Consider the following 13044-nt stretch of genomic DNA (forward strand, 5'->3'; position numbering starts at 1 on the left):
CTATAGTATCAAATAATTATTAGAGGACGTAGTAGTTGAGAATTTGCCGTGAAGAAACTAGGTCATTTCAGCGAGGCACAGTTGCACTCGTTCAGTCCGTTTCTAGAACTAGCAAACTATAACAAGACTAGAGTGGAAACTCTCCATGATGATAGATGATAGTAAGTGAGCCCGAGGCCGATGTCCTACCAGATGGAACGACCAAATAAATTACTCCAGGTATCCGAGGTTTAGCTCCGTCGTTAGGGCTTCGATGGACGGAAGCCGATGGAAACAATCAGTTCACTCCAAGTTTGGACCACTTGTTGATGACCACGGTCCGCAGTCATGAGGGAACGACTAAAGAGAGAGACCGAGAACCAAAAAGGATTTTCAAATACAAACTAAGAATGGAAAAATGTGTTTTAGAGACTAGATTCTCACATCTTGTTTGATTATTTATTTATTAAGAAAACTAACAAATTACAATATTTACTATCACTATGTTTAGATCAATATAATCATCTACAAACCCTGCGTTCCATTGTACGCGTATGTGGTTGCGATTTGAGGACTTTACTGCCTCAACTGCCAACTGTTTTTTGACCTTTGCCACTTTCCTTACCAGCGGGAGGCTCCTGTGCACCGGATGCCGGCTAGATTATGGGTACCACAACGGCGCCTATTTCTGCCGTGAAGCAGTAATGTGTAAGCATTACTATGTTTCGGTCTGAAGGGCGCTGTAGCTAGTGAAATGAGACTTGACATCTTATGTCTGAAGGTGACGAGCGCAGTTGTAGTGCGGCTCAGAATTTTGGATTTTTCAATCATCTTGTGCGGCACTGCATTGTAATGGGCAGGTCGTTTCAATTACCATCACCTGAACGTCCTTCTCATCTCGTCCCTTATTTTCATAAAAAAAAAGTTTTGCAATCATCCTTAAAATGCCTTATGTGCAAGCAATTAATTCTTTTAGATGCTTACTTGCTCCTTAGTCTTACCCTTGGTACGGGCTATGTATTTCTCATCCATTTCTATCTTCTCCTCGATAGTGGGATAGTCCCCCCTGATGACAACAACTGTACCACCTTCTAGCGGGTATGGGTATTCAGGGAAATACCCATAGCCATAATACCTGATGTCCAAAATATCTTATAAATGGAAAAATAAGGAGGAGTAATTCAATAGGTGGTTTGGGTATGTTGATGTTGAGTGAAATGTCAACGCGAGGAGTAAATTTACTTGCGTGGTGCTTCCAGGACGATATGACATAGTACCTTTAAAAAAAGCGCGTAAACACTTAACTAGAATACCGTGATTCCTCCGTTGTAGCGAAACTATGGACGGATATTTTCACTTACCATTACGTGACCCTTCAGTGCTCAGACCACAAATGGATACTTTTTAACATGGAGGTAAACATCACTACACCGCCTCCCAAGAGGAAACCCCGCAGAACGAATCTTACTCAGTACAAGTCGCTGATGGAATCGCGTCTAAAGGACGAAACACTCCCAGCCAGGATAATCGGAGTAGACAACATCGAAAACCAAATAGAAAAGATATACGAATTCATGACTGCCAGTTATCATGCTACATGTCCCCTCACCAGCCCTCAATCAGACAGACCAAGACCCCAGACCTGGTGGGGACCTGAATTAGAAAGGCTCAGGAAAAAAGTGAGGAGACATCTGAACCGCGCAATGAACACAGGCGATCAATACGACTGGGACATCTACAAAGAGTGTAAGTCTGAATACAAGAAACGCATCAGATACAGAAGATCAGAAGGCTGGCGTAAATTTTGCAGCAGCATCCAATGCCATAACCAGGCCAACAGGGCAAGGAAATTAATCTCTAACCAACCCAGGCAAATCCTCGGATCCCTGCTGAAACCTGACGGTACATTTACCAACTCACCAGAGGAAACAGAGCGAGTCCTGACGGAAACTCACTTTCCAGGATGCAAAATAATGCAGCATATCGAGTGGGTAAATGAAAACATAACCGCTGAGGAAGCTGACTGGCAACAAGCACACAAGTTGGTGACAACCGATAAAATAAAGTGGGCTATAAATTCCTTTCACCCCTTTAAGTCAGCAGGACCTGATGGGATCTTTCCCGCCTTGTTGCAATGGGGAGGAGAAGGTCTCCACAACCGGCTGATCAACATTTTCAGGGCGTGTCTAGCGCATAGATACATCCCTAGGATATGGAGGGAAGTTAAAGTGATCTTCATACCTAAACCAGGTAAAAGTGACTATTCTAACGCTAAATCTTACAGACCCATAAGCCTTACCTCTTTTACCCTGAAGACCCTAGAAAGGTTGTGTGAAAGAGAACTGAGGGAGAATTACCTTAAGAACATACCCCTACACCCCAACCAACACGCATACAGTCAGGGTAAAAGCACCGAATCTGCACTCCACGCTGTAGTGAACGTTATATAGGGCGCACTTTCGGAAAAAACCTTTTGTCTAGGAACTTTCGTGGACATTGAAGGAGCCTTCGATAAGACAAAATTTACAAAAATAAAAGAAGCATTACACCGCCATGGAGTATGTACAACTCTGTCATCATGGATTGAAAGCATGCTCAAACACAGAGTGATTTTACTAAATGAAAGTGAGACACAGAAAGCATTTGTAGCTAAAGGCTGCCCCCAAGGAGGAGTTATCTCACCTCTTTTATGGAACTTGGTAGTAAATGATCTAATTACCACTCTAAACGTAAATCACTACTTTACGGTAGGCTACGCAGACGACCTAACTATATTAATAAGCGGAAAGTTTGCCAGTACTATATGTGAAGTAACAAATGCAGCATTGAAAATCGTGGAAAGATGGTGCATAGATAACGACCTATCAGTCAACCCACATAAAACGGAATTGGTAATGTTCACAAACAAAAGAGTTCTGGGTAACTATAAACTGCCAAAACTGTTTAACACCGAACTCCAACTAAACAGCGAAGTGAAATACTTAGGAGTTATACTTGACAGCAAATTAAACTGGGCGGCCCACTTGGAAACAAAAATAAATACAGCTACCGTAACCTTCTGGCAATGCCGTAGAATGTTGGGAAAGACATGGGGACTTGCCCCGAACATCGTACTATGGCTCTACACAGCTGTGATACGACCTATGATATGTTACGGCGCAGTTGTATGGTGGCCACGCACCAAGCTGATCACTACTTGTAATAAACTGCAACGATTCCAAAGACTAGCGTGTATGGCTATCACAGGATGTATGCGAACTACACCTACCGCGGCTGTAGAAGCTATGCTGAATCTTCCGGCACTACACCTCTATATAAAACAAGAGGCGGCCTGCGCCGCAGTAAGGTTGAAGACATTAAATCTTTGGAAAACCACTCAATCCCCACACCCAGAGGTTCTAAATGAGGTGATTGAAAAGGAGCCTCTGCTGTTGGCAGTAAGTGATAGATCTCCAAAGGAATACATATTCGATAAGAGATACAAAATACAGCTGTATGAAGAACTGAAAGAGGACCTCAGTACAAAAAACCTCAGGATTTTCACAGATGGCTCAAAGACAAGGTCGGGCACGGGATACGGAGTGTTCTCGGATGACCTAAATATAAGAATAGCTGCATCACTAGGAGCTCATAACACTGTCTTCCAAGCAGAATGTATGGGTATCATAGAAGCAGTCACTGCTACTTTGACTCGAAAGGTAAAAGACTACTCCATCCGCATCCTTTCAGATAGCAAATCAGTACTACAAGCCCTACAAAGCCACACTATCACCTCTAAGCTAATATACAACTGTCACCAATGTCTGAGGGAGTTATGCGAAAATAACAACCAAGTAACTCTTCAATGGATAAAGGGACACAGTAACTCACGAGGGAATGATGCCGCTGATGAATTGGCCAGGAGAGGCTCAGCGATGACAGCAAAAGGACCAGAACCAACTATCCCTCTCCCGCCTAGCTGGCCTACGAAGGTAATACGCCAACACACCAAGGAATTACATAATAAGTACTGGATGAATGTAAGTGGGTGTAGACAAGCAAAAGAAGCTCTACCTCAAATAGACCCCAAGCTCTCTCGCAAGCTAGTAAAACTTCCACGACCTAGGTTACGGAAAATAACTCATGTACTAACGGGTCACGGCCCTTTTAACAAGCATCTGTTCAATATAGGTGTCACCGACAGCCCACTGTGCAGAGCCTGCACGGAGGCGGACGAAACGGCCGCACACGTCATTTTGGAGTGTAGGAGTGTGGCCTCATACCGGGCCAAACACCTGGGGTCACCGAGGACTCTCCGAGGTCATGGGTGACATCAGAGGTTTGATACATTACCTTGAGGAACTAGGGTGGCAGGATTAGCCGCCCTCCTCACCACGCAAAATAGGCGCGCTGTAGTCGTCGAGTTGCGGATAATAGCCCGTGATAACCTATAACCTACGTGACCCTTACGCTCGTGTTTTATATAGGCCTCACAATCATTATGTCATAATATATCTTTTAAATATTAAAAAGAAGTAAAAACTATGATAGCTGCAAAAGAATAAAGTATAGCGCAGCTAACAACGCCCTTCTCAAGATACATTATTGATGATTATCGACTTACTGCTCCTAAAATTTGGCTATGTTTTCTGGATTGTTTTAATGTGTGTGAAGCGTTCGGAGTCACCTATGCTAAAGAATATATAAAAGTATAAGTACGGAAGTCTCACTGCGTAAAATCACCCTTGAGATCATACAATAAGGTGTAGTTCAGATAGCACATCGCTACTAGCTTACATTTTTATTCACCTAGAAGTTGCCTCTCTTTCTATCGCGTGACTCTTACCTCTTCTGACGACATTAGGGTTAATTTCTTAACTAAAACTGTTCCTAGTATAAGGTCATCTAATAAAAACAGCTTACTTTTTTTTCTATAATATAAATAGGTATGAAATAGTTATTTTAAATCAATATTATTTCGTTGTCAAGCCTACATTAGTTGCAGATAGTAATGTATGCGTTCGAAGACCATGATATAGTCAAACCTACTAGTATATAGGAAATAAATAGGTAGCTATCGTGAATGGTAATTTCATAATAATAATTATCACTTTAAATTAGATTGTTTCAGCGTCTTAAGGAAGCATGAAAATTTAAATTTGTATCGCAATTACTTTTAATATTCATTGCTTTATTTATTTATCTCCATTTTTTAAATATCGGTCGGATCTGTGAAGTATGTGACATCAAGGCTCGCGCGTGTGCCACCGTTCGCTCGTGAGTTACTGGCCTACTCTGTAGAGGCCGCCGTTTATGCTTACGATTTCGATACCTAAGCAGGGAGTGAAACAGGCCTGCCTATCTCACACCCTGCTTAGCATAACTGCTTAACATCTTGACTGTTGCTTCTCAATATATTCTTGATAATGTAATGTATGTTCATAGGCACATAAGTGAATTTGCCCCTGAAACTGTCATAACTATAATGTTAACACCAGGAACAGACATAAACTGATGATGCCTACTACTCGGCTAAGTCGAGTAAGTAAGTCTTTTGTGGGGCGATGTATATGCTTTTACAACAAGATCCCAGAAAATGTTCAAAACAAAAGTATTACGTTATTCAAAAGAATTGTTAAAAACGTTTGTGTGGTAAAGGTTACTATAACATAAATGACTTTCTTAATGATACCACAGATTGGGAATGGAGCGACCGCCCTCAGGCTATTAAATAATAAGTTTAATTGTACAATGTTACTTTGTAAATGTTACTTTAATTGTAAAACATATTTTTGATGGAAAAAAAAAAGCCCGCTGAGCTTGTTGCGCCCATTCTTCTCAGGCCTGAGGCATTCATTTTGGAATGGGTGGTAGATATTTTTGGCTTTCAATAAGTGATTTCACATCCTATTTTGAATAAAAATATTTGAATTTGAATTTGAATATACCTTGATCACGACCATGCATGCTCTCTGCACTACCAGAGGAATCACAGAGAGTTGCTAGTCAAAAAGGTAAGATTACACTTTTTGAAGGTGTAAGTATATACCATACTGATCTGGAAGCACTGCAGACAGTTAATTGCACAGTGCGGTTCGGCGCGCCTATTTCTGCCGTGAAGCAGTAATGTGTAAGCATTACTGTGTTTCGGTATGAAGGGCGCCGTAGCTAGTCAAATTACTAGCAAATGAGACTTAACATGTTATATCTTAAGGTGACGAGCACAGGTAATGCCGCTCAGAATTTTTGGGTTTTTCAAGAATCCTGAGCGGCGCTGCGTTGTAATGGGTTGGACGTATCAATTACCATCAGCTGAACGTCCTGCTCGTCTCGTCCCTTATTGTATAAAAAATGCGGAAGAAAATGCTTTGAGAAACGCACTGAATCTAAACGCCACACATTCAAGTGGCGAGGCTAGTACGATACGCCACATGACGACATGGATGTTAAGTACTGTGAATAAAGTTCATGAGACACAAACAGAAGAGAAGAGTGACCGAAGACAGCTCAAATTAAATCATAAACTATGATTGTGATTGTTGACATAAGTACCTTTAAAAAAAGCGCGTACACTTAACTAGAATACCGTGATTCCTCCGTTGTAGCGAAACTATGGACGGCGATGTTCATTTGCCATTAGGTGACCCTTACGCCCGTGTTTTTATATCAGCCTCACAATCATTAACGCTCAAATTAAATCATAAACTATGATTGTGATTGTTTGTGTAACTTATCTTACCATTCCTTAAGCCAGCTTCGGACTTGGTCTGTGATGTCATCAATTTGGTTGTCCCGTTTCAACACTATCAATCTATCTCTGTCACGCTCCAACTGTCTCATGTACGTTTCTTTAATATTCTCTTGAACAATTCGTTTGCGTTCGTACATCTGTAAGATTGTAGAATAAGTCGCCACCTCCACGAGCGAGTGCATCGCGACCGTAGATTAAGAATAAACTATCGTTTAGACAACCTGATAACCTGATAGTGGGTGAAAAATATATATTTATGTTAAAGCTTTGTGCCCTGCCCACTGCCACTTCAGTTTCCTTGCCCTCTAATTTTTCTACAACCATTAATAATGTCACCAACGAACTTAAACAATCTGTTATTTTTAAGTGCTATCTTTCACTTCTAGGATTAATTATACAAATTAAATATATGACCGTCGCTGGATTCGAACCCGCGACTCTAGTGTTCTTTCCGAGCACACTTACCACTGAGCCAACCATTCTAGTGACGTATTGTTCATAAGTATTGGTATGTCTTGTTCATTCATGTTCGAGTACCGCATCGTTAATAAATTTTGGTTATAAATTTTACACGTTGAACACTGCATGAAAAATTGAATGTTTCGGCCACGGGACTAACCAGTGAGCCTTCTGTTACTGAACAATTCAAGCCATGGGAGTGACCTGTAAGGTCACACAGTGGTGAGAGAGTTTTATTCCTGACTTTACATAGCATAACAGTAGACAATATTATTTTACATATATTTAGATACTTAAATAGGAAAAAATAATAATTAAATGTTGATTATGATACTGGAACATAATAGTTTCTTTATCAGCAATTTTTTTTTACTTTTATATCATGCAGAAATGTAGGTAATTATCAAAATTATACAATGCACGTTTTTAGTATCACATTAATTAATCAACACTAAAATAATAAAAAGAAACTTATAAATAATAAAAATCACAGATGAAATAAAGCACACAAAGTGAACCGTAGCGTGACCCCGCGGTCCTCGCCAACGGAAATTCACTATTCCCCCATAAGAGGCCACGCGACCCACCCGTGTGCATTTCTCTACAACGCTTCAACTATATGGTGTCGCTGATTTTTATTTTCTATGCGAATAAACGGATTTTATACACTTTGAAATGAAATTCTCCATTAAAAAAATACCAATTTCCTGATTCCGGCCTGGCCCGAATAGAATAGTAGGGTAGAGCGGGGCTAGTTGAGCATAGGGGCAAGTTGGGCAATCGAAACATCTCGGAAAGTATACACCGACAGAGAAGAACTTATCGCACGACCGCCAGTGACGACACGTCGATCGAGTAAAGTACATGACCCCAGATTAATTTTGACAAGAAAGAGTAAAATAGTTGTAAACAGTAATATTTCGTCTGTAATAGTCAAATTTCATTCGTTTTCAATCGGATAAGTGGTGATTGATGCTATGATAAGTTTATTCTACTTTTGATACATATAAAGGTTCTGCGTATAATTCTAACAGCTTATTCATTATCTCACCTTTGTCTTAAAATTTCGGGGTGGGGCTAGTTGAGCTATAGTTGCTCAACAAACATGGATTCAGTGTATCAGATATTTGGAATGTAGATGAGTCAGGAGTGTCCACTGTGCTTAAACCAAATAAGATTGTATCTGGGAAGTTTAAGGTTTACCAGGAGAGAAACATGCATACAATGTCAAGTTTGCAGAAAATGGGCTCATACAAAATGTGTGCCTGGTGCTGGTTTTACTTTCATTTGTGTCAATTGAAACAGTGGCATGAGTTCATTATTCAAAGAATTAAGTTTTGTCCTTTGCCCATAAAAATTATAAATAAAATATGATGTCAAAAACAAATTTGATTCCGTGTCTAGTTAACATTGAATCCATCTGAGTGCTCAATTTGCCCCATATCCTTGCTCAACTTACCTCACGCATATGTTGAGCAAACATGACTTTCTGTATTTAAACAGCTGTAGCTCTTAAACTCAACTAGCTAGAAATAATTACTATGGACACTTTTGCTAAGGGATATATTAGAAATTGATCTGTATGTAGAAAAAGACATTAAGAGTTATCGTTGAGGAGCTATAGCCGCTAAAGTGAAAAATTGCTCAACTAGCCCCGCCCTACCCTACGCTCGTCCCACCGGTGGGTCATAAAGCGTACAGCGTATTAATTTGTAAAACCAACTAATTTGACAAATTACACTTGAAACATTACCTTATTATTCTCCTCTTCTAAATTCAATCTTTTCTTAAACGGATCCTTAATTATACCAAGAAGTATGTCTCTTTTGATCTCCAATTCTCGCTGGCGTTTTATTTCCATAAACCTTCTAGATAAACAAACTGACAGTCAAATATTGTAATATTAAACAACAGTCAATAAAAAAAACTGTGTATATTTCACCCATAAACATAGTATACTAGCGTAACAGACAAACACTCTCCTCATTACGGCGAGACTAAATTAGATATATTCATGTGCGCTAGTTTTACAGATGTGTTAGTGAGTTGTGAAGTGAGTAATATTTTGCTTTTAGGCAAACCCCTATGACAAATATTAATATACGGCGTCATATTCACGCGTATAATATTTTAATTATTAACACATATTTTTTAAATTAATATAGTCTTTAGAAAATAGAGTGAGATCTTACCGGTATATAAACTGAATTCTAGCAGCAGCTTTCTCACGCAAATCAAGAGGAGCTTCTGCGTCCGGGTCTAAGAAAAATGTCTTCCTTTTGTTGCATTTGGCTTTGAAGTCAACAATGAAGAATTGCCTAAAAACTTAATAATTAAACCAATGTTTGACCTAATAATATCCGATTAATACAAAAGTAAAAAGTATAAAATTTGCTTAAAATCAGTAAACATAAAAATAATGATAAGAGATAATCGAGGAGACTATTTAATAAACTCCGACCGAAAATCAGTTTTTTTTCATACAAATTAAATTTATAACCAAAAATTTATGTTTTTGTTAATCTATCGGTTATCTTCTCGAAAAAAGATACTGGCCTTTTAGAGTATATGTGACAGCTGGGCCAAACGTTTAACAGCTTTTAAACAAAAATGAGTTCAACTCTCTAATTCTACATGTAAAATTTAGTATGTTATTTGTTTTTTCCACTATAACTCTGATTGCTTTATCTTTTCATCATAAGATTAGTACATTGCACTTTGCCATCACTCGGGAGAAAATGCAATTAAACTACTCAGGTGGATTGAGGCTCTGCGCTGCGGTGTAATTTTTAGGCACGTGCCTAAAAATTACACCCTCGTATCTCAATTACCTTGCCTTATTTGAGAATGGATTAAAATCAATAAATGAGAAAGGAGGAGATGACCTGATGTTAAAAGACTTCATCTTCCCACAATAGTCGCAATATTATGATCGAGCGTAACTTAGTACCTAACATGCAAGTAAATAGGACACCACTCTGAGCCCACCACTTGGAGACTTAAAGATAATCGGAGACACATCGTCTCTTCTAGTTGTAACTTGATTTACGGTTTGAATCTAAACTCTTAAAACTCACCGAAATCTCTCCTGCTTCTGGATATACACCGCTTGGATATAAGATTCAGGCATCACCAATGGTTCGCTTGGCGCTGAAATATCAAATACATTACTATTGACTATGACAAACAGAGTCGCCTAGACGTCGAATTCTGAGAAGCATAAAATATTTTTTAGGGATTTTTTATTATCCCTAATATTGTCTTGAAATTCCACCTGCATCATTTGGCTACCATTCGACTACCGCGCGTTTTGCAAGAAAAATATACCCTCGCACAACCACTTTGTTCCCGAACCGATTCGAGTTAGGGTCCTTGAAGATTAGAGCATACTGCCAACTTAAGGGTCGATGAGTGTTTGCCTCACCAATTTTAACCACCGCTTATATAAAAAAAATTAAGAGTCAAACAAAATTCAAAAAAGCACACAAGATGTGTCAAAACTCAAAAGCAAAAGTGGAAACGGACTGGACACATTCTGAGGGAAAAGAAAGAGAAATGGACAAAACCCGTTACAGAATGGTATCCAAGAGATGAGAAACGAATGAAAGGTAGACAGATTAGAAAGCGGGCGGACGATTTTAAAAGGATAGCAGGACCGTACTGGATGAGAGTATTAGAGACCGAATAAAGTGGAAGTCCTTACAGGAGGCCTTTGTCGAGACACAAATTTCTAGTTAAGTTAATTTAAGTATTATTAATAAGAAAAATTAAGTTCGTAGTAATAATAAAAGCTATTTCATTTTTATTTTATTAAATAAAAAATATGAGAATTAATAATAAGGCGTTCACATGATAGTAAAAGATGTACCCAGCCAAGTGCGAGGCGGTCACTACCTTGAGATACGATGTTGTCTCTCTCTAGATACCTTACCGTGCCCTTCAAATACAAATAGTCCTTGAACACTAAAGCTGCTAGAAGCTAAAGAATCTGCATCGTAGTATGACGCTATAATCATCCTTGTTTAAAAACTAACCGCCCATAAACATCGGCAGTAACATAGGTCAAGAGAATATGTGGTGGCGGCGTTTGAGATGGGATTATGATGATTCCACAAAGTAGCTGTGCTTTCTAAGAAGCCAGACATCAGTGTGGTGCCAATAGTCAAAAGATTCTGCTGGTATTAACTTGAATAACTCCTCTTAGCACTCTCCGTGATATATTCAGTAGAAGATACATAGAACCCCTATGTAGATACGCAACACCAAGTATCATTAAAAAAAAATTGTTTTGAGAAAAGGAGAGGTCCGAAGCACCCACAACCGGCAAGCATGTATGAAAAAAGTAATTAATGTAAAGGTAGCGCGTGAGGTTTGTAAGTATAGAAGCAAATGGCATAGTATTGTCTCTGCCTACCCCGACGGGAACAAGGCGTGAGTGTATGTGTATGTGTGTGTATGTGTATCATTCAAAAGAATCTGGTACTGTGTTGCACCACCTAATGATTTATTTATTTATATGGATCTCGAACAGTTGTACATATTAACTTACATCTAACACATGCCTTATAACTAAACATTTGTATGTACTACTAGTTAATTTGCATTTAAGGTGACTAAAAACTACTTTAAGTATCTTAAAAATAAGTTATATAATAAGTATTAGTTGGAAGAATATGGTTTTCTGAACAATAACAAATGTTGAATATAATAGAAAGTTAAACACTAATTAATTGGCCAGAGCGTCGCTACATTTTTTTAGAAAAAGTGGGAGCCTTTAAAAAATGATGAGAACAGTACTCCATTCGAAGCCGAATTTGGTCCTTATAAGGCGGTGAAGTATGTGAATACATATAAGGGAATTACTGTAAGCACATTTTAGTCCTAATCACTAATTCTTACATCAAAATATTTACCTTTCTCAACTACTTTTGTGTCTGAGCTAGATGCGATTCTCATTAAAAATTCCTCTTCAGGTGTATGTCTTTCGTCTTTCTATGAATATACAAAGAAATATTATTAAAAAAATTAATGTAATTCATTCGCATTGGAATATTCAACGTCATAAAGAATGAACAGGGTTCCGCTTAATTTAGTTTTGGTATCCGTAACACAAAACCGAACATTAGGGTAATCTAATACCTAGCGGCGACATCTCTCTAGTGGCAAACGCTGTAGGATGGACGAGCATACGGGTCTGTTCATGGACTGTGTGACCACAACAACTCATAATCTCTTGCAGTAGCAAAGGAACAACAAAAACCAATGACATTCTTTAAAAATACACAAATCACGTCATATAAAAACAAAGCCGAAAGATGGAACATGCCACAAATTACACGATATGCTTCAACTGCTACATTCAAATTCAAATTCAAATATTTTTATTCAAAATAGAACTTAAAAGCACTTATTGAACGTCAAAAAACTACCACCCATTCGAAATAGTATGCTCAGACCTTAGAAGAATGGGCGCAAGAAACTCAGCGGGCTGATTTTATTACCTTAATTTAGTATTCATAATCCTTAATATATCCTTAATGTATTATAATCCTTAATAGTATCGTGTATAAAAAAATATAATTAAGATCGCTCCATTCCGAGTCTGTGGTATCAGAAAATCATTTACGTATAGTTGTACCTATACCACCACACACACGTTTTTTAACAAATTTGAATTTGGTAACACATTTGTTTTTGACATTTTATGGGATCATGTTGTAAAAGCATATACATCGCCCAATAAAAGATTTATTAACTCGACTTAATCGAGTAGTACTAAGCATTAGAACTTTATATTTGTTCCTGGTGTTAAAATATGATCGTTTCAATTTCTAGCAAATTCGTTAATCTGCTTATGAACATAAAGAACATTATCA

At 38.4% G+C, this 13044-nt stretch overlaps 1 protein-coding gene across 2 annotated transcripts in view; it reads right to left on the reverse strand.

Moving 5' to 3' along the window:
* Positions 1-13044, reverse strand: part of LOC126965228 (dynein regulatory complex protein 11-like) — a 45450-nt gene that overhangs the window by 17350 nt on the left and 15056 nt on the right. For both annotated transcript variants that reach the window (XM_050808702.1, XM_050808701.1), the window contains exons 5-10: positions 12082-12160; positions 10246-10318; positions 9361-9486; positions 8922-9036; positions 6698-6846; positions 964-1114 (exon numbers count right to left, since the gene is read on the reverse strand). In XM_050808702.1, coding sequence (XP_050664659.1) covers positions 964-1114; positions 6698-6846; positions 8922-9036; positions 9361-9486; positions 10246-10318; positions 12082-12160 — 693 coding nt within the window. The remainder of the gene's footprint in view (positions 1-963; positions 1115-6697; positions 6847-8921; positions 9037-9360; positions 9487-10245; positions 10319-12081; positions 12161-13044) is intronic.

This window comes from Leptidea sinapis, chromosome 7 (genome assembly GCF_905404315.1).
Source record: "Leptidea sinapis chromosome 7, ilLepSina1.1, whole genome shotgun sequence".
NCBI lineage: Eukaryota > Metazoa > Arthropoda > Insecta > Lepidoptera > Pieridae > Leptidea > Leptidea sinapis.